Source organism: Pseudochaenichthys georgianus, chromosome 20, assembly GCF_902827115.2.
Source record: "Pseudochaenichthys georgianus chromosome 20, fPseGeo1.2, whole genome shotgun sequence".
NCBI lineage: Eukaryota > Metazoa > Chordata > Actinopteri > Perciformes > Channichthyidae > Pseudochaenichthys > Pseudochaenichthys georgianus.
In genome coordinates this window covers 6005048-6026603 of record NC_047522.1, presented here as the reverse complement: position 1 = coordinate 6026603, position 21556 = coordinate 6005048, and the positions used below count along the sequence as shown (strand labels likewise).

The 21556-nt window shown below is 43.8% G+C and overlaps 2 protein-coding genes and 1 non-coding gene across 3 annotated transcripts; all 3 read left to right on the top strand.

The window, feature by feature from the left end:
- The first annotated feature begins 13335 nt into the window (after positions 1-13335).
- LOC117465906 (uncharacterized) lies at positions 13336-14965 on the top strand. Its single transcript, XM_034109000.1, has 5 exons — positions 13336-13380; positions 13477-13539; positions 13614-13672; positions 13747-14815; positions 14894-14965. Coding segments are annotated over exons 2-4 (1119 nt in total). The 5' UTR covers positions 13336-13380; positions 13477-13537; the 3' UTR covers positions 14805-14815; positions 14894-14965.
- A 4525-nt stretch (positions 14966-19490) lies between these two features.
- Positions 19491-21002, top strand: rps20 (ribosomal protein S20). The gene is made up of 4 exons (XM_034108780.2): positions 19491-19600; positions 20323-20422; positions 20601-20674; positions 20781-21002. Exons 1-4 carry the CDS (start codon positions 19598-19600, stop codon positions 20961-20963), a joined length of 360 nt encoding a protein of 119 aa, XP_033964671.1. The 5' UTR covers positions 19491-19597; the 3' UTR covers positions 20964-21002.
- On the top strand, positions 20467-20534 carry LOC117466139 (small nucleolar RNA U54). Its single transcript, XR_004554260.1, has one exon. It is a non-coding gene; the product is annotated as a small nucleolar RNA U54 (small nucleolar RNA).
- Positions 21003-21556: the final 554 nt, after the last annotated feature.

Sequence of the window (21556 nt, the reverse complement as noted above, 5' to 3'; positions counted from 1 at the left end):
TCCAATTTTCTCAGGTAATTGGCAGGTGCATTCATATACACCAGATCACCATAGTCCAGCACAGGTAAAAAGGTCACAGTGACTAGCCTTTTCCTGGCCTCAAGCGAGAAACAGGACTTGTTTCTGAAAAAGAACCCTAGCCTAACCCTCAGTTTTTTAAGCAGGTTATTGACATGAAGTTTAAAAGAGAGACAATCATCAAGCCAGATACCAAGGTATTTGTAACAGGCAACAACTTCAAGTTTTGTTCCTTGCGTAGTTACAATATCTAAAACAGGCTCTGGTGTCTTTTTAGCTTTTGAAAAGAGCATTAGCTTGGTTTTATCCACATTTAAAAGAAGCTTTAATTCAGAGAGCTGAGTCTGAATAGTGTTAAAAACAGCTTGTAATTTAACAACAGCCTCTTTAATGGAGGGACCTGCACAATACATCACAGTATCATCCGCATAAAAATGTAAAGTAGCTTCATCCACATTATCACCTACACTGTTAATATATATGGAGAATAAAAGTGGTCCTAAAACAGAACCTTGTGGTACACCATTAGAAATGTTTAACCATTCAGAAGACAGTCCATCAAAATGAACACATTGGGACCTTTCAGAGAGGTAGTTTACAAACCACCCCACTGCATTGCTGGATATGCCAATACTGAGTAGCCTCTGCTTTAAAATGCGATGATCAACGGTGTCAAATGCTTTGGAAAGGTCAATAAACAGAGCTGCACAACTCTGCTTATTATCTAAAATAGTAGTAATGTCATTTACCACTTTCATTGTCGCAGTGATGGTGCTGTGTTTCTTTCTGAAGCCTGACTGATGTTTAGACAGGATATCATTTATACATAAAAACTCCTTTACTTGTTCACTCACAAGTCGTTCGAGCACCTTAGCCAGAACTGACAATTTAGAGATTGGCCTATAGTTATTTAAAATAGTTGCCTCCCCTCCTTTCAGTAAAGGCAAGACATAAGCAGACTTCCATACTTTTGGAATTGTGTTCGTGCTGAGGGAGAGGTTAAAAAGAGAAGTAAGAGGTGGAGCAATAAAATCTGCAGCTATCTTTAAAAAGAAAGGTTCTACGTTGTCCGGGCCAGCCGGTTTCCTAGGATCTAACTTGGATAATGCTTCATGAACAATACCAATAGTTAAAGGAGTACAACTGAAAGGGTTTTCCAGACCACATTGTTCAGAGTCAAGGATTGGAGCGTTCACAGGAGCCACACAGCCAAACAGAGAGCCACAAGACACAAAATGCTCATTAAAGCAATTTAGCATAGTATCCCTGTCTGATATAGTGCCAGATGCTGTGGTAAGGCACGGAGGTAGTTCATTTGGGATATCACCAGTGGAAATCGATTTTATGGCTTTCCAAAATTTCCTAGGATTATTCAGGTTTTCTGTGGTAACCGACAAATAGTACTTTGATTTAGCACTTTTTATTTGAGATGTGAAGCTATTTCTTAGCTGCCTAAAACGTAGCCATTCTACCTCTGAGCCTGATTTCCTAGCCTTAGCCCAAGCATTATTTCTCTCATGAAGGAGACTGGACAGCTTAGCAGAAAACCAGGGATTGTTTCGTCCCTTCACTCTAAATTTACGCAGAGGTGCATGTCTATCTACAATTTTCATAAAACCAAGATAAAAATAAGACCATGCGGTTTCTACATCAGCACACAGATTGATTTTACCCCAATCAAAATCAAACAGATCATGTAAAAAACCCTGCTCCACAAAGTGTTTTTTGTCTCTCTTTGTGATGATACGTGGTTTAACCTTTTGAACCTTAGTGTCCCTAATTGTGGCTACAACACAGTGGTCACTCACATCATTAGCAAATACTCCCACAGATGAGTATTTATGTGGAACATTTGTTAAAATTAGATCAATTAAGGAGGATTTATTTGGGGACTTAATATTTGGGCGAGTAGGACTGTCTATAATCTGGGTAAAATTCAAAGAGGTACACAGGTTTTTTAAATCCTCTGACACAGAAGTTAACCAGTCCCAATTAAAATCACCAAGCAGCACTATTTCCTTGTAGGAAAGTTGTGATAACAGTTTTGCCAATGACGATAAAGAGTCATTGACAGCCGAGGGGGCCCTGTAGCAGCCCACCACCATGACCTGTTGACCCTTTGTTACCTCAATATTCACGGCTAAAAATTCTAGCTGTTACTAACAGATTTGGAAACCATATTAGTTACACAAAACTTAGTTTTCACATAAATGGCAACGCCACCACCTTTTTTAGGCCGGTCAGTACGATATACACTGTAACCATTTATGTATATGTCAGAGGCCAACATGGATTTATCTAGCCACGTTTCTGATAAGACAATGACATCAGCATCAGTCGAACTCGCCCAAATACGGACAAAATCTAATTTAGGTAACAGACTACGCACATTTAAATTAATTAAACCTAGCCCAGATCTAGATATAAAATCAGCAGGAGTACTATTTGACTAATACTGCTAGGTGGACCTGGATTTGGCTGTACATTTCCTGATAGTAACAACAATAAAAATACCAAGCACCTTTTCCTCTTAATCAACACACATACATTGTCAGCTGTTCTAGAGTCACCAGCAAACTTCGCGAAAGTGAGATTAGAGTTTAAAAAACAATTCTGAAGGACCATCGTGGCAGGCATGTGAGAAAGACAAACATTTTCCGAAATGAATGTCCGCGACAGTGCAACCAGCAATTGTTTGTGCAACACCTCCGAAACTGTACAGGGGATGTCCACTGCGGGCGGCAGAACATACCCGAATCCAGTAGATTTTTCAGGACGACTAGCGATCTTCTCCTTGTCCAGCACAGCCAAGAAAAGGCACAGCAGAAACACGACACCCGCCATTCTCCCAGTCCAGCACAACAGTATCCACGCTGTTCCCGGAGCAAGGTGGAACCAGGCCTCAGCTACAGCAGCACAGCAGAGCAGAGCAGGTGGAACCAGGCCTCAGCTACAGCAGCACAGCAGCACAGCAGAGAAGGTGGAACCAGGCCTCAGCTACAGCAGCACAGCAGAGTAGAGAAGGTAATCCCACCGCGTTACACCGGCTATTTAATCCACTTTACATCTCCGCCGGTAGCACAGGCGCGGAGAGGAGCGGCGATACGCGGTGTGAGGAGCGGCGAGATGAGCGGCAAGAGGAGCGGCGATACGCGGTGTGAGGAGCGGCGAGAAGGGCGGCGAGAGGAGAGCCGGGACCACACTTCCGACTCTTTATCTCTGCAAGAGTTGCTCCCTCTCGTGCTAAATCCACTCGGCGGGCAAAAGTAGGATCCCAGACGTGATTCGCCCAGTGTGGAGTGGCTCCTGAAACCCTTCCCGGCGTGCCTTTAGTGGAACTCGGGTCCGCTGTGGTGGATGACGCTGAACGTGGCTCTCATCCGGAACTCAGCAATGGTGGATCACGTCTCAGCGCTGACGGCGTGTAACCTGTTCCTCAAGTGAGTTTCAGAGCACGAGGAGCAGCTGAGAGAGAGAGAGAGTGAGAGAGAGAGCACGAGGAGCAGCCGAGAGGAGGGACTTCTCCGGGTGAGTTTTCAAGTGCCTGATGAAATTCGACGTTGTTGCGCCAGCATCCTTGATTTTGATATTGCAGACTTTGCAGTGTGCGCTCCTTTTGTTGGTGCCGCCTGCGTTTTGTTCGAAGTTTTTGTAGTTGAACCTAATTACAAGCGGTACAGCCGCAGGTCGCCATGGTGTTACTACGAGGTAGTAACAGAGGCGCGCATGTCTGCGTAATGAGCCCGGCTAAAATAACTGGATGGCCTACCTGCCTGTCAGCCTTCCATCTGGGCACAAACTTATCTCGTGCCCTCATTGGTCATGTGCGCGTTCGTGTGTGTTGGAGGAGGCGGGCTCTATAAGGAAGTAGCAGCCTCTAGCAGATTATCTCCGGTTGTGTATTTTCAAATTCTAGCGGTCTCGAGCCGGTTTCTCTCAAATGTACCTACCCCACCTTTAATACGCCAAAAATAGAAAACACAATGATTGTTCACGAGTCCCAACACACGAGTCCAAGTCGAGTCTGAAGTCTTTTGGTCACGAGTCCAAGTCAAGTCTGAAGTCTCTGTGTGTGCGACTTAAGTGCGACTCGAGTCCGAGTCGCAGACTCGAGTCCCCATCTCTGAGTTGAGATCAAATATTTGCTAACGAAGACAAAGAGTCCTTCTTGCAAAAGAATGGACAAAGGCATGCTAACTCAAAGCTAGTTAGCAGCTATAAGGATTCCAAGCAACAGGAGGGCTGTGTACCGGGTAATAAATCTACAAGTGGTAGTCCTCCCTGGAAATGTCTGGGTGCAAGGCCTAAGAGTAAATCTTTTCCATGGGATTTGGGAGGACGAACAACAGGCAGAGCCCAGGAAAAGCGCCTCTTCAAACCCTATTCATACTAAACAGCCGTGGACAGCTGCTAAAGGGAGAACAACAATCCTCCTAAACCACCGAGTGTGCCAATCCAGAACAGATACGATCCACTGACCCAGAACCGGAGATCTCTTTCTGATGACCTGGATAACCTGTCCTCTTCACACAGCAGGGTAAGAACGAATAGCTACTCCAAAAGTAAAAGACTAGAGGGAAAGCTAACGACTGGGCCTGAAACTCTGAATGTGGGCGACTCTGCTTTAAGAGATGTAAAAAGTCTGTGTAGTAAGAACAACACCAAAGTACTTTCCCAAGGATATGGCCTCTGACTTTCCTGTGAAGATCCTGCATATTGGAGCTGAACATCCGACTGTAAAAAATGTGGTACCTCACATTGGGACAAATTATGTTGTGAAACAACAGTCAGAAGTGCTGAAAGAAGACTTTAAATGTTTGTTAGAAACTGTCAGCTCTCTAAATGCAGAGGTGTTCATCATTGGCGCTAAACCGCCAGTCAGAAGAGGAGTGGAGAGATTCAGCAAATTGTTTGCACTGAACACCTGGCTTTCAACTGCCTGTACTGACCATTCTGTCCATTTTATTGACAACTTTAACTTTTTCTGGGACCGTAGACATCTTTTTAAGGGAGTTTGCCTGAACAAGTCAGGAGTGAAATTGTTTATCTCTAACATATTCAACTGCCTGCGTCATCAATCTGTTCCCTCTGCCAAGGACAATCAAGAAGAGGAATCAAAGCAAGAGAAAGACACAACACATCGCTCAGAAAACCTTGAAAATCACTGCACCCGCCTGAGGAATGTCTTGATTACGGGAGACAAATAGAGGAGTATCCCCCGCCCTTCACCCCCACTATCACCTCTAAGGATACTGTTCCATCACCCCACAGCTCTCTCTACTCTCCGTTCACCCTTTCACCCTGGCCCACCCTCCATGACCAAACTAAGGCGATACGCAGGATTGGCAGCATATCCTTTAACCCCGCTCCTCAACGACGCCCATCAAAATCACCGAAGCAGAGACGGGCACCATCTCCCCCGTCTTCATCACTGTACCTACGTCAACCACCTCCCCCCCTCCCTGGCAGCATGTCCTTTACCCCCGCCCTTCAACGACACCCACCAAAATCACCGAAGCAGAGACGCACACCATCTCCCCAGTCTTCATCACCGTGCCTACGTCAACCACCTCCCCCACCTTCAAGAAAGCATCTGCGTTCTCCGAAGCCTGATAAGGATGTGTGTGTACAAAACGCAACAAACTCTAACTGATATGTGTTGGGTCCAGGCTCAAGGGCGTATGGCACTCTCAACTCTTTCCAGGACATGCCGGGGCCCTGCCTGCCAGTAGATTTGCCGGTATCTGTGTTGATAGGTAATAGATTAAGAACGGTGAATCAGCTTGGAAACAGGAAGTGCTCAAATGTTTGTGTGAGTTTATCAAATTTAGCAGTGATTCCATGTCAGCCACAGATTGTCACAAAAATCTTACTGATTGTGTATTCAACAAACTTAAACTAGCTTTATTAAATGTCAGGTCTTTGGCAGGAAAAACATTTTTAATCAATGATTTTATCACTGAGCACAATCTCGATTTTATGTTTTTAACGTAAACTTGGATTGAACAAAATAACAGTGCAGCTGTTCTTATTTAATCAACCCCTCCCAACTTTAGTGTTATGAGTCAGGAAAGAATGCAAAAGAAAGGGGGTGGAGTTGCTATTTTGTTCACTGATTCCATTCAATGCAGGAAGACATCTTATGGGAACTTTGCTTCTTTTGAATATGTGGCCCTTCTGCTGAAATGCTGCTCTCGAGCTCTGTTCCTAAATATCTACAGTCCACCCAAATACTGTGCAAGCTTTTTTGATGACTTTACTGAACTCCTGTTTATAGTGTGTATTGACTTTTACCGTCTAGTCATTGTTGGTGATTTTAACATCCATGTTGACAACCCCCAGGACAGAGGGGCTAAAGAACTGTTTTGTGTTCTTGATAACTATGGACAGACTCAGCATGTGACGGAGCCCACGCACAATAAGGGGCACACTCTGGACTTAATTATCTCAAAGGGTCTGAATATCTCTAAGGTTGTGGTGACTGATGTTGCAATCTCTGATCATTCCTGTGTTTTCTTTGAGAGCTCTATTTCTGTTCACAAAAATGTTCAAAAAGAGGTAACTACAAAGCGACATTTAACTGAAAATACTAGGGAAATGTTTACTCAGAATTTTTCTTCCACACTTGCCCCTGTTCCTCTCTGAAGAACCAGCACCTTACCGTGGTAGAGAGGTTTGTGTGCCCTGATGAACCTGGGGGCTGTGTTGTCTGGAACCTTGTGTTCCTGGTAGGGTCTCCCATGGCAAATTGGTCTCAGGCAAGGGGCCAGACTAAGATTGGTTCAAAAGACCTCATGAAAGAAAAACCAAGAAGTGAGGATACCCGGCCCGGAGGAAGCTCGGGGTCCCTTTCTGGAGCCAGGCCCAGAAGGAGGACTCGTCGGCGAGCGTCTGGTGGCCGGGTTTGCCACGGAGCCCGGCCGGGCCCAGCCCGAAAAGGCAACGTGGGCAACACCTCCGCTTCTCCGTCCCGCGGGCCCACCACCTACGGGAAACAGCGATGGGGTCGGGTGCGCTGCCAGAAGGGAGGCAGTGAACGCGGAGGGTCTCGACGGACCAGACCCGGGCGGCAGAAGCTGGCTTTGGGGACGTGGAACGTCTGGGGGGGAAGGAGCCGGAGCTTGTGCGGGAGGTGGAGCGTTACCAGTTGGATCAGGTTGGGCTCATCTCTACGCACAGCATCGGCTCTGGAACCTTACTTCTGGATAGGGGTTGGACTCTATTCTTCTCCGGAGTTGCTCAAGGTGTGAGGCGCCGGGCGGGTGTGGGGATACTCACAAGTCCCCGGTTAGGTGCTTCGTTGTTGGAGTTTACCCCAGTGGACGAGAGGGTCGCCTCCCTACGCCTGCGGGTTATGGGGGGGAAACTCTGACTGTTGTGTGTGCTTATGCACCCAACAGCAGTTCAGAGTATACGGCCTTCTTGGAGACCCTGGAAAGAGTCCCGTATGGGGCTCCTGAAGGGGACTCTTTAATCTTGCTGGGAGACTTCAACGCACATGTGGGCAATGATGGAGACACTTGGAGGGGCGTGATTGGGAGGAACGGCCCCCCTGATCTGAACCGGAGTGGTGGTTTGTTACTGGACTTCTGTGCTAGTCATGGATTGGCCATAACAAACACCATGTTCGGACATAATGATGCTCATAAGTGTATGTGGTACCAGAGCACCCTAGGCAGAAGGTCCATGATCGATTTCGTTATCGTATCATCGGACCTGAGGCCGTATGTTTTGGACACTCGGGTAAAGAGAGGGGCGGAGTTGTCAACTGATCACCATCTGGTGGTGAGTTGGATCGAGTGGCGGGGGAAGCCTCTGGATAGACCTGGTAAGCCCAAACGTGTAGTTCGGGTGAACTGGGAACATCTGGAGGAGGCCCAAGTTCAGGAGGCCTTCAACTCGCACCTCCGGCGGAGTATTTCGGGCATTCCTGTGGAGGTTGGGGACATTGAACCAGAGTGGTCGGTGTTCAAAGCCTCTATTGCCGAATCCGCGGCGGGGAGCTGTGGTCTCCAGGTCCTAGGTGCCTCAAGGGGCGGTAACCCTCGAACCTCCTGGTGGACACCGGTGGTCAGGGAAGCCGTCCGACTGAAGAAGGAGGCCTTCATGGTTTTGTTATCCCGGGGGACTCCCGAGGCAGTTGCAAGGTACCGACAGGCCCGAAGGGCAGCAGCCTCATCCGTGGCCGAGGCAAAGCAGCGGGTGTGGGAGAAGTTCTGGACCAAAGTTGTTCTGGAAAACTGTCCGACACCTCAGGAGGGGGAAGCAGGGAACCATCCAAGCTGTGTACAGTAAGGATGGGACGTTGTTGACCTCAACTGATGGAGTGTTGTGGCGTTGGAAGGAACACTTTGAGGAACTCCTGAACCCGACAACTCCGCCCTCTATGTTAGAGGCAGAGCTGGAGTATGACGGGGGATCAACACCAATCTCCCGGGGGGAGGTCACTGAGGTCGTCAAACAACTCCACAGTGGCAAAGCCCCGGGGGTGGATGAGATCCGCCCGGAAATGCTGAAGGCTCTGGGTGTTGAGGGACTGTCACGGTTGACACGTCTCATCAATGTTGCGTGGAAGTCGGAAACAGTACCGAAGGAGTGGCAGACAGGGGTGGTGGTTCCCCTTTTTAAAAAGGGGGATCAGAGGGTGTGTGCCGATTACAGAGGCATCACACTACTCAGCCTCCCTGGGAACGTTTACTCCAAGGTACTCGAAAGGAGGGTCAGGCTGATTGTCGAACCTCAGATTGAGGAGGAACAATGCGGATTCCGTCCTGGTCGTGGAACGACGGATCAGCTGTTTACTCTCGCAAGGATCCTGGAGGTGGCCTGGGAGTACGCTTATCCGGTCTACATGTGTTTTGTAGACTTGGAGAAGGCGTATGACCGAGTTCCCAGGGAGTTACTGTGGGAGGTGCTGCGGGATTATGGGGTGAGGGGGTCTCTACTCAGGGCCATCCAATCTCTGTACTCCCAAAGCGAGAGCTGTGTCCGGGTTCTCGGCAGTAAGTCGGACCCATTTCCGGTGAGGGTTGGCCTCCGCCAGGGATGCACTTTGTCACTAATCCTGTTTGTAATATACATGGATCGGATTTCGAGGCGTAGTCGTGGGGGAGGGGGTCTGCAGTTTGGTGGACTAAGGATTGCACCACTGCTTTTTGCAGATGATGTGGTTCTAATGGCTTTATCGGTCTGCGACCTTCAGCACTCACTGGATCGGTTCGCAACCGAGTGTGAAGCGGCTGGGATGGGGATCAGCACCTCCAAATCTGAGGCCGCAGCAGGAAACCGATGGACTGTCCGCTCCAAGTAGGGAATGAGTCCTTACCCCAAGTGAAGGAGTTCAAGTGTCTCGGGGTCTTGTTCTCGAGTGAGGGAACAATGGAGCGTGAGATGGGCCGGAGAATCGGAGCAGCGGGAGCGGTACTGCAGTCGCTTTACCGCACCGTTGTGACGAAAAGGGAGCTGAGCGAGAAGGCAAAGCTCTCTGCCATTTTCGTTCCTACCCTCACCTATGGTCATGAAGGATGGGTCATGACCGAAAGAACGAGATCGCGGATACAAGCGGCCGAGATGGGTTTTCTCCGCAGGGTGGCTGGTGTCTCCCTTAGGGATAAGGTGAGAAGTTCGGTCATCAGGGAGGGACTCGGAGTTGAGCCGCTCCTCCTTCGTGTCGAAAGGAGCCAGTTGAGGTGGTTCGGGCAACTAGTTAGGATGCCACCTGGGCGCCTCCCTAGGGAGGTGTTCCAGACACGTCCAGCTGGGAAGAGACCAAGGGGTAGACCTAGGACCAGGTGGAGGGATTATATCTCTCCGCTGGCCTGGGAGCGCCTTGGGATCCCCCAGTCAGAGCTGGTTGATGTCGCCAGGGAAAAGAAAGTTTGGGGCTCTCTGCTGGAACTGCTACCCCCGCGACCCGACCACGGATAAGCGGGAGAAGATGGATGGATGGATGGATGGACTTGCTAACCCCTGCTAACATCTCAGTAAATGAGCTAGTAGATCATTTTAATAAAACAATTAAAAATGTTATAGATGCCATTGCTCCAACTAAGGTAAAGGAAGTGGCTGGCAAGAAAATATCTCCATGGAGAAAGGCCATGACCGTGAAAACAGAAAAAAGAGAGTGTCGAAAAGCTGAACGTAGGTGGCGAAAAACAAATCTCCAGGTTCATTTTGAAATCTAGAAAGAAAGACTTGGCCTTTATAATTTGGATTTGAAAAGCGCACGACAGTCTTTCTTCTCTGACATCATTACCAAAAACAAAAACAACGCACGTGCCTTGTTTGCTACCGTCGACAGACTAACAAACCCCCCAGTGTCAGTAGCCTCTGAATTTCTATCCACCAGGGACTGCAATGAGTTTGCCTCCTTCTTCACTGACAAAATTCAGAAAATCAGACAAGCAGTCACTGGCCGTTTCTCAATCTCGAGGATTCTGGCTTCCAAGCCAATATTCCAAGGATGCTACGTCATGGAGTGCCGCCGAAGGACTGTTCCAATCTCCAGCATACTTGTAATTCCACCGAGGCCGCGTCCTTGGTTTGGGGGAAATTTCGAGGCTGCACATAGGTAGACTTCGCGTCCTTAAAATCCGCACAATGCTTTGCGCAGGGACCAATTTCAAAAACCCTTGCGTGGAATTGCTGAACCGATGCAGCACACATTTAAATGTAAGTATAGTGGCGTAGAACATGTGTTGGTAAATATATTACTTTGTTACATTTGTTTGTTATCACCAAAAATGTGTTCCGTGAAAGTAAAGCAAGTTCATAATTAGATAGACATCGTGAGGTATTTATTTTCGGTACAGTTTATGTTGAAACCGTTAGAGAGAGTGGCACACTTGTTAGTCTGTTCCATTCTTCTTCGTTTTCCGAAGCCGTGGCTTGGAAGCATACTTGCTTCGTTTCTGAAGGAAGTGACTTGGAAGTACGCGACTACCAAGCCAGCATCCTCGCGATTGAGAAACGGCCAGTGCCTCTGCATCAGGTACAGCACATGTGTTGTCCCTGTGTCCACCTAATATCAATTCAAACACCATGACACAATTCCATCAGATTAATGATAAAAACCTAGAGGACATTATTCAACTTCTGAAATCCTCCTCCTGCTGCCTTGATATTATTCCAACAGGATTTTTCAAAGATGTTTTTCATTGCATAGCCTCAGATCTACTTCACATAGTAAACAAGTCTCTTTACTCAGGTGTTTTTCCACAGGCCCTAAAAACTGCATTATTATTCATTAGTCATTAAACCGCTCTTAAAAAAGAATAATCTAGATGCTTCAGTAATGAACAATTACAGGCCCATATCAAACCTGCCATTTCTAGGTAAAATCATTGAAAAAGTTGTTTTTCAACAGTTGAGTAATTTCTTGCATTTAAATAATTGTTTCGATGTGTTCCAGTCAGGCTTTCGTCCAAACCACAACGCCGAGACTGCTCTTGTAAAGGTCTTCAATGACATCCACTTAAACACAGACAGTGGCAGAACTTCAGTGTTAGTATTATTAGATCTCAGTGTTGCGTTTGACACTGTTGACCACAACATATTACTAGACCGACTACAAAACCGGGTGGGACTTTCGGAAACAGTTCTAAATTGGTTAGAATCCTACTTAAAGGACAGAAACAACTTTGTTTCTATAGGTAAATACACATCTGAGTTGACAAATATGACATGTGGGGTACCTCAAGGCTCCATCTTGGGGCCTCTTCTCTTTAACATATACATGCTACCACTGGCTCAGATAATGAAAAACAACAAAATAAGTTACCATAGCTATGCGGATGACACACACATTTACGTAACAATTTCACCAGGAGACTATGCTCCAATTCAAACACTGAGTAAGTGCATCGAACAAATCAATGACTGGATGTGTCAGAACTTTCTCCAATTAAACAAAGATAAAACTGAGGTAATGGTTTTTGGAGCCAAGGCACAACGTATAAAAGTTAGCGCAGAGCTTCAGTCTGCAATGTTCAAAACAACAGATAAAGCCAGAAATCTAGGTGTAGTCATGGACTCTGACCTGAGTTTCAACAGTCACATTAAAACAATTACTAAATCAGCCTACTATCACCTAAAGAATATTTCTAGGATTAAAAGACTAATGTCACAGCAGGATTTGGAAAAACTTGTCCATGCTTTTATCTTCAGTAGACTGGACTACTGTAATGGTGTCTTTACAGGTCTCACTAAAAGATCTATTAGAAAGCTGAAGCTAATTCAGACCGCCGCTGCTCGAGTCCTCACTAACACTAAGAAAGTGGATCATATCACTCCTGTTCTGAAGTCTTTACACTGGCTTCTTGTGTGTCAAAGAATTGATTTCAAAAATATTGCTGCTGGTTTATAAAGCTTTGAATGGTTTAAGCCCAAAATACATTTCTGACATGCTGCTAAATTATGAACCATCCAGATCTCTCAGGTTTTCTGGGACTGGTCAGCTTTCTGTCCCCAGAGTCAGAACTAAACATGGAGAAGCAGCGTTCAGTTATTATGCTCCAAATATCTGGAACAAACTCCCAGAAACCTGCAGGTCCGCTGCAACTCTGACTACTTTCAAATCCAGGCTGAAGACTTTTCTTTTTGCCGCTACTTTTAATTTAACTATTCATATCTTAAACTGCACTGTAACTTTTATCCATGTAATTTTTCTTTTAATGTTTATTTCATTATCTTTGCTTTTTAATGACTGATTTTAAATGCCATTTTCTTAATGTCTTTCATTTTTTGTAAAGCACTTTGAATTGCCTTGTGTTGAAAGGTGCTATATAAATAAACTTGCCTTGACTGCTGAGGGAGGTCTGTAACAGCCCACCACCATGACCTGTGGACCCTTTGCCACTTCAATATTCAAGGCTAAAAATGTGAGTTGCTTGCTGATTTGGAAACCAACGTGGTTACACAGCTGCGCCACTGGTACAGCGCCCGGGGAGCAATGGGAGTGGGGGGGAAGGGGTATGTCCAGTGCCTTGCTCAAGGGCACCACGGCAGGGCGTGCATTATATAAAAATTAAAACAAAGACAATTCAACAACCAATACATTTTTTGAACACTTAGTATTTTTATACTTTAGCCGCACTTACTGTACAAACATATAATATATAAATGTAGGTTGCTCCCGACACATTTGTGTCTTTTCAATGTTTTATTCATGATTCATACAATGTATTGTCAATGAAAGGTTGCTGGACCTTTTCACATTGAACACACCTCAGTTGTCCTTGTTGGCAGGTGTTCCCACTTAAACAGTAATTAACACAGCCTTGAGGATCCTTTAAAAGAAGCTTCTCTGGATTCTGAAGACATTGTGGAAAGCTGCTTGTTGGAGACGCTTGTTGCAGTTAGCAGGTATTAACTGTGGTTTGGGTGTCTCATTTTTTTATTTGTACTTTGTGCTACCTAATTGTTAATATGACCACTTTTGTCTATGCTTTACCTCTACAGTTGCTAGAAGACATCACACAGCATACATATCCTGAATGTACCTGGATCTCTAACTAAAATCATGTACGTCGACAACTGACTTGTAGCTTATTGATTGGTAAGATTTAAACCTAATCTAAAATGAAATCTCTCTGCAGGATGTTGTGGATTTCCTGCATGCTTATTGGCTACATAACCTGTCGTCCTATACAACAAGGTGAGACGATATTGCCTTAAGATTTTTACAATAAAATAGAGTAAATTGCTAACATGTTTTTCCTTTTGAAACAGAAACTGCTGCTCCACGCTTCATGCATTGGCCACCCCCTTCTAGCTATCGGTATTGGGGAAGAAGGGCCAGATCTGACCCGGGCAGCAGCTCCTATCTACCAGTTGTACCCGTACTGAGATCTAACAACGCTCCTGAACTTCCCGCTCTTCTAGAGGCCAGTTCCAGTGCTGGCCCTGGCAATTACAGGGCTCCAAATGTCTACCGCAGCCCTAACATGGCTGTGGTTAAAGATGACGATGCTAGTTTAAGGGACGAACGCTATAACAGCCCTGTGGTTCGTGAACCTGAGGTTGCTTATCCAGCTTCTAGATATGACACCAGTGCTCCAGAGGACAATGTTGGTAGCTATTATAATTTTAAAGATGCTAGTTGGATGGATGGGCGCTATAACAACCCTCAGGTCAGTGAGCCTGAGGTTGCATATGCAGGGAATGGGTATAACAGCAATATTCAAGTTGTCGACTATGGTAGCTCAGCTAGGCCTGGTTTGAGCTCTGAACCTGAGCCAGTCTTCAGCGAGGTGGCTGGTCCCGCTCTTCTAGAGGCCAGTTCCAGTGCTGGCCCTGGCAATTACAGGGCTCCAAATTTCTACCGCAGCCCTAACATGGCTGTGGTTAAAGATGACGATGCTAGTTTAAGGGACGAACGCTATAACAGCCCTGTGGTTCGTGAACCTGAGGTTGCTTATGCAGCATCTAGATATGACACCAGTGCTTCAGAGGACAATGTTGGTAGCTATTATAATTTTAAAGATGCTAGTTGGATGGATGGGCGCCATAACAACCCTCAGGTCAGTGAGGTTGCATATGCAGGGAATGGGTATAACGGCAATGTTCAAGTTGTCGACTATGGGAGCTTAGCTAGGCCTGGTTTGAGCTCTGAACCTGCTGGTGAAGAGGAACCTGAGCCAGTCTTCAGCGAGGTGGCTGGTCTAGAGCCAGTCTCCTCCTTTAGCTCGCGTTCGAGATACCAACGCAAAAGGTCACAAGTTGCTCAAACCCGCTACATCCCAGGAGAGCCTGTTCCCTGGCACGCTCCAAACAAATATGTCTTCTAAAGACCTTGCTGGTAAGACACAATTTGCTAAATGCTTCTTTCTGTATCCATCATCCAACTGATGATTCACAAATGTTTTTGCTTTTGCAGGTCTTTAGTTCCAGATGACTGACTGCTGCTTTTCTTAATGTCAATATACCAATAAACTGTGCTTTCACAAAGGTTTTTGTAAATCTGTTTTTATTTTTGGAATGTTGGCACAGCATATGACTTTGGTGAAATTGCAAAACTTTTACAAATGCCTTCAACTTAAACTGCAGCCATCCAACTGCTCTGTAGAAACTGTGAAAAGGGGATGGCGTTGGTTTGGATTTAGTTTATTTTATTTTAAATGCTTGTGTTTACAGAAGTATTATCACATTTAGCCATGGGACACAAAACATGTTTTCAGTTCCTTTCAAATCTTTATTTAATCAGGTGAATCTCATGAGATCATCAATCTCTTTTTCAAGAGACCTGCAGCAGTAGGTTACACATGAAGACATAAAAACAAAACAGAAAAACAAAAAGGACATCATACAACACAGTTACAGATTTACATACTGATCAACATTTGAAGTGGCAACCACTTCAAGTATTTTTTCTTGTGCAGTAAACACATCCAAAGCGGTCCCTGGTGTCTTTTTGGCTTTTGAAAATAGCATTACCTTAGTTTTATCAACATTTAAAAGAAGCTTTAGTTGGAGCTGAGTCTGAATAATAAAAACAGCCTGCAATTTAACAACAGCCTCCTTAATGGAGGGACCTACACAATACATCCCGGTATCGTCTACCTAAACTGTTGTAGATGGAGAATAATGGTGTACCTAAAACGGAACCTTGTGGTACACCATTAGTAATGTTTAACCACTCAGATGTGAGCCCATCAAATTGAACACATTGGGACCTTTCAGAGAGGTAGTTCACAAACCACCCCACTGCATGGCTGGATATGCCAATACTGGCCAGCCTCTGCTTCAAGATATGATGATCGACGGCATTGAACACTTTGGAAATATCAATCAGAGCTGCACAACTCTGCTTATTGTCTAAAATACCAGCAATATCATTCACTACTTTCATTGTCGTAGTGATGGTGCTATGTTACTTTCTGAAACCTGACTGATATTTACATAGGATGTCATTTATACATAAAAACTCCTTTACCTGTTCACTCACTAGGCGTTCAAGAACCTTAGCCAGAACTGATAATTTAGAGAAGGGCCTATAATTATTTAATTAAGTGGCCTCCCCTCTTTTTAGTAAAGGCAGGACATAAGCTGACTTCCATACTTTTGGAATTGTGCTGAGGGAGAGGTTAAAAAGAGTAGTGAGAGGTGGTGCAATAAAATCTGCAGCTATCTTTAAAAAGAAAGGTTCTACGTTGTCCGGGCCAGCCGGTTTCTTAGGATCTAACTTGGTTAAGGCTTCATGAACAACATCAATAAAAGGAGAAAAACTGAAAGGATTTTCCAAACCACATTGTTCAGAGTCACAGACTGTGGTGTTCACAGAAGCAGAGTTAGTAACAGAATCAAACAGAGAGCCACAGGACACAAAATGTTCATTAAAACAAATTAACATAGTGGCCCTGTCCGATATAGTGCCAGATGCTGTGGCAAGGCAAGGAGGTAGCTCATTACGGATTTCACCGGTGGATAACGATTTAATAGCTTTCCAACATTTTCAAGGATTATTTAGGCTTTTTTGTGGTAACTGACAGATAATACTTAGACTTAGCACTTTTGATTTGCGATGTGAAGCTATTTCTTAGCTGCCTAAAACAAAGCCATTCTACCTCTGAGCCTGATTGCCTAGCCTTTGCCCAGGCCTTGCTTCTCTCATGTAGGAGACTAGACAATTCAGCAGAGAACCAATGATTGTCTCGTCCCTTCACTCTAAATGTATGCAGGGGTGCATGTCTATCAATAATTTCCATAAAACCAAGATAAAAATAAGACCATGCAGTTTTAACATCATCACACAGATCGATTTTTCCCCAATCAAAACCAAACACATCATGTAATGGAAACTGAACAATCTGGTGCCACTAAATGTTTTTAAAGCTCGGTTGGATGCTAGTCAATCAGAAGCTATTGGTACCTGTTTATGTGGATAATTTTGTAAATGATGCTGTATGATGTCCTTTTGTTGTTCTGTTTATGCTTTTATGTTTCATGTGGAACTACTTGAACAGGTCTCTCTTGGAAAAGAGATCAATGATCTCAATGGGATTTTATCTGTATAAATAAAGGTTTGAAATGAAATGAAATGAATGTACAAAACCCTGCTCCACAAAATGTTTTGTGTCTCTCTTTATGATAATGCAAGGTTTTCCCTTTTGGACCTTTGTGTCCCTAATTGTGGCTACAACACAGTGGTCACTCACATCATTTGCAAATACTCCCACAGATGAGTATTTATGGGGAACATTAAAACTAGAGAATGCAATTCCTGAAGAAATTGCTTGTGGGAATGCTTTATGCTGAAAAGCTGACGCTAAACAGCTATGCTGAAATGTAATGTGTAAGAAAAAAGTGAATAATTTAGAACACTGGGGGCTTCAATGTGTGATAAGAGAAGAAAATAAAGTAAAAAGGCTTGGAAAAGCAGCAGAATTTTTGAACTGCAAACTTTTTGAACTAACTTGATGGCGAATGATCTGTCGCCATGCCGATGGCATTTGATGACATCCCATAATACACTTTGATGTGTTGATGGTTGCATCGTTACCAAACCTGTGAACTTTTGGGCCATTTGGAGCATTTTCACTGAAGTTATGAGAAAACGGTGTTTCATGGTGAGGGATGCGTACATTACGTAACATCAGATTTGATGTAGAGCTGTGTTAACTATTGTCTGAAGTCTGCTGCTCTGAGCATGTCAGTTGGAGTTATGACATCATCGTGTTCCACGACACAGGTGTTTATATTTGAGATAACGACGTGTCCAGAGATCAAAGGTTTCCATGGAGAGGAGAGTATTTTCATTGTTCTGAACCGTAACAGATATCGGTGAAATTTCAAAGCGTGAAGCATGTCAAGGAACTTGCGCTGAAGTGTACTCTTGGTGTACTTTCAGGTTAATAATGTGGCCTTTTTGGCAGATTAACTAAAGGTGTGCGGCTGCTGTGGTGGGGAAAGGTGAGCTTACAATGCTGTTTAATGGAGACATGTTGAAAGTTTTCGTCACTTCATGCCCTCAAGAGTCATTTTGTTTAATTATTTTGCTTAATTTTTTTTTATGTTTCAAGCTACGAGATGTTTTCCTACGTTTCTCATGAAGAAGTATGTCTCAGGAATGTAGGGTTTGGGAATTATGGCAGGTTTAAAAGAAAATATGAAGGCAAAATTAAATCTGTCCTCCACTCTGTGACATCACGCCCTCTAAAATCTGAAGAAGGCCTCTTTACCAAGGTCTGAACAATGTTTAATATCTCTAAAAGTACGTATCAGAATTAAAAGTTGTGTTGGACGAATAATCTCAGAAAGATGTGTAACATTGTAACGTTGGAATGAGGTTTCTGAGTGAAAGTATGAAGGAGCAGTTAGCAGTTGAAGTTACATGAAGATTGTTCAACTCTGAAGAGTTTCTCCATTGCCTTCCATGTTAAAAGTTTGATGAATTATGGGATGTATCTCTTGAATTATGAAAGTTATGAATAAGAAAAGTAATAACCATCGATTCCCGACCGAGCTGAACGTGTTGATGTTTGAACGGAGTTTCTGCGATGTGGAATGTGGGAGAAGAACAGGTGCAAAATAACCCGGCGGAATAATAAAGAATTTTGCGCGTAGCATAACAGATAGTTGGAATGCTGTATCAGCATGAACACATCTGTCCATCAGACAGCTGCTGCTGTGCCTCCTGTCATCATTAATGGACGTATCTTTAAAATGACTGCTCAGAGGAGAGGATTTCTCATTTCTCTAAACGCCTGCTGCTTCCACTCCTCTCTCCACGGTTCCCCTCCTCGACTCCTCCGCTCACATCTCCTGTGGGCGGGACTAAGACACGAGGATAGGAGTCAAGGAGGGGAAATTAGAGAATTGAGAAGCCTTCTATGAAATCAAGGAAAATGTTGACAGTCTCAAATACCTTAACGTAAGGCCATTTAAAGACCAATGTTTGACCTGTCTCTTTATGCTCTTTGTTTCCAAATAGATGTTAAATTTACCTAAATAACCTAGGCTGCATTCTATAAGATCATTACATTGTGCCACCATGTTCATCATCTTTAGCCTATTGATGATGCATGAGTTTTTTGGGAGGGTTTTCTCAAAACATACAAGAATCCTTTATCCTTTAGTTTAGTTTTTGTTAAAGAAAACAATCAACATTAAAACATCCTCAGATGGATCCACTGGACTGAAAGAGGATGAGAAATTGTTATCTGTTAATTAAACAATTAAATCTGACTGTCAGACAAATTTAGCCAAGCAGAGTAAGAAAGTACAATATTAACCCCTGAGATGTATTTGAGAAGAAAAATAAAGAAGCACACAAGGGAAATAATCAAGAAAACGACATCAAATTGGTAATGAATAAAGCTATCATACTTCAATAGACTTTGTCAAAAACAGTCACTGCCCCCCCCAAAAAACGACAACATTGAATCCACTAGATGCCACTGTTGAATATAGAATTAACACTAACGAAGAAGTGTCTGACTTCCGGGTGAGCAGTACATAAGCAGGAAACGGGCCTCTACTCGTTCCTTTTTCTCAAGAGCTAAACCACGTTGGTAGCTCATCTTCCTGGCTCACCGCTGTTCGTCTGAATTTCTTCCGAATAAGTCGGTCAGGGATACTCAAAATGGTATGTGTTGTTTGAATATAACTATTCTATTGTAAGCAAAGTGCCCTTGTAGTGAATTTGTGTTTTATTGCTTAACCTACACGATTTTAATGAAGGCTACTTGCTAATGTTAGCTACAGTTTACGCTACCCGAAGTAGATGTCCCGCCAGATAGCATTCGCTAACTGGACTGCGTAATAATAATCCCCGGTTTAACACAATTATAAACCTGTTGGTACATAAGAAATATTGTATATCTTAAATCAAGACACGCACTATAATTCGGCCTACTTAAAAGTGCTCCAGCATCCATTGCTTGCAGTTGAATCATGTTAGTGCAGTGCTCCCATTGTGTCATATAGTTGGAAAAAGAGAAAAATCAGATGGCCGCTTATTAACAAATTGGTTGCATGCATCGACGGTGGAACTAGTCCATGGGTTATCTTAAACGACAATGTTTGTAGTAAATACTTTTTAATAGTTTAATATTAGGAATTCCACGTGCTAGTTCGTCGTGATGCATTTAGGTGCTCCACGTACATCTCCAACGTGTTTGAAATCCGTAACCATTTGAAGTTCTGTCCTGGCTTTTAACTTATTTAACATAACTTTGTATCATATGCTATTTCTTCATGGATTAAGCCCTATATTAATGTTGCATATCATTTTAAAAGTCCTTTTAAACAAAATGGTATTTCAAGACTAGTGTTTTTATGAGTTTCCCCCCCCCACTTTTTTTTCAGGCTTTCAAGGACACTGGCAAGGCCCCTGTTGAGACTGAGGTTGCCATTCACCGCATCCGCATCACCCTCACCAGTCGCAATGTAAAATCTCTGGAGAAAGGTAAATAAGCTCATAATATACTTTGTGGAAATGCAACCTGTATGTGAGCGATGAAGACACACTTCCATCTGATAATTCATGACGATGTGATATACGCTATTCTGAGCCATTGCTTTAAAAATATCATGAGACATTTTTGTTTGCTCGTGTTTTTAAAGTGGTCTTTTTTTTTTATCAGTCTGCGCAGACTTGATCCGTGGGGCTAAGGAGAAGAGCCTGAAGGTGAAGGGACCAGTCCGCATGCCAACCAAGGTACTGAAATGTGCAGTTTAATATTTATATGAAATCGAATATAGGCTCCCAGTCACTTCGATGTGGCAATTTGGATTCAAGCTAAAACTGTTTTCTCCCCCCTCAGACCCTGCGCATCACCACCAGGAAAACTCCCTGTGGTGAGGGATCTAAAACCTGGGATCGCTTCCAGATGAGGATCCACAAGCGCCTGATTGATCTGCACAGTCCATCTGAAATCGTCAAGCAGATCACCTCTATCAGCATTGAACCTGGTGTAGAGGTTGAAGTAACCATCGCTGATGCATAAATGATGCAGCTGACTGAATAAAGAAATAAAAAAACTGTATTTATTGACTGCTGTTACTTTCTGAAGCATATTACTATATTTAACGCTCGAGTGCCCTTAAATGGCAGTTTGTGCGACAGGTATTTTGAAAATAATAATCTAGTAAAAATATTTTTTTTATTTCCACCTGACGGATGTACTTTAATTGAACTGTTTTTAGGAATAAAACCAAGTGATTAATACAGAATGACTAAATAGCAAAACATAGGCTAATTGTATAAGACAAAGTAAAAATATAGCAAATAGTCATTTGTATGAAATTATCCTGCATATATGCTATATTGCTGTGGACCAATCTTGTTTCTGCGTGGGAATCATATATTTAACTATGGTATCCTTTTTCAAAATAATGAAGCATTTGTTTATTTTATTTTTACATAAACAGTCTAGAAATATCTGCAATGATATTGCTGTAACTTTAGGTGACTAACAGAAAAACAGTGTTACTATTTGGCCTATTAAAGGTTGTCTATACAAATCCACTTTTACACATGAGCATGTGGAAAGAGATTCGCTCACTTTGTGTCCTGATCCATTTATATAAAAACCTGAAA

Excerpts from the sequence above, each read along its gene's own strand:
- LOC117465906 (XM_034109000.1), top strand. Across the intron at positions 13,673-13,746 it reads CTGTCGTCCTATACAACAAG|AAACTGCTGCTCCACGCTTC; the intron begins GTGAGACGATAT and ends CTTTTGAAACAG.
- rps20 (XM_034108780.2), top strand. Across the intron at positions 20,423-20,600 it reads TGTAAAATCTCTGGAGAAAG|TCTGCGCAGACTTGATCCGT; the intron begins GTAAATAAGCTC and ends TTTTTTTATCAG. Across the intron at positions 20,675-20,780 it reads CAGTCCGCATGCCAACCAAG|ACCCTGCGCATCACCACCAG; the intron begins GTACTGAAATGT and ends CTCCCCCCTCAG.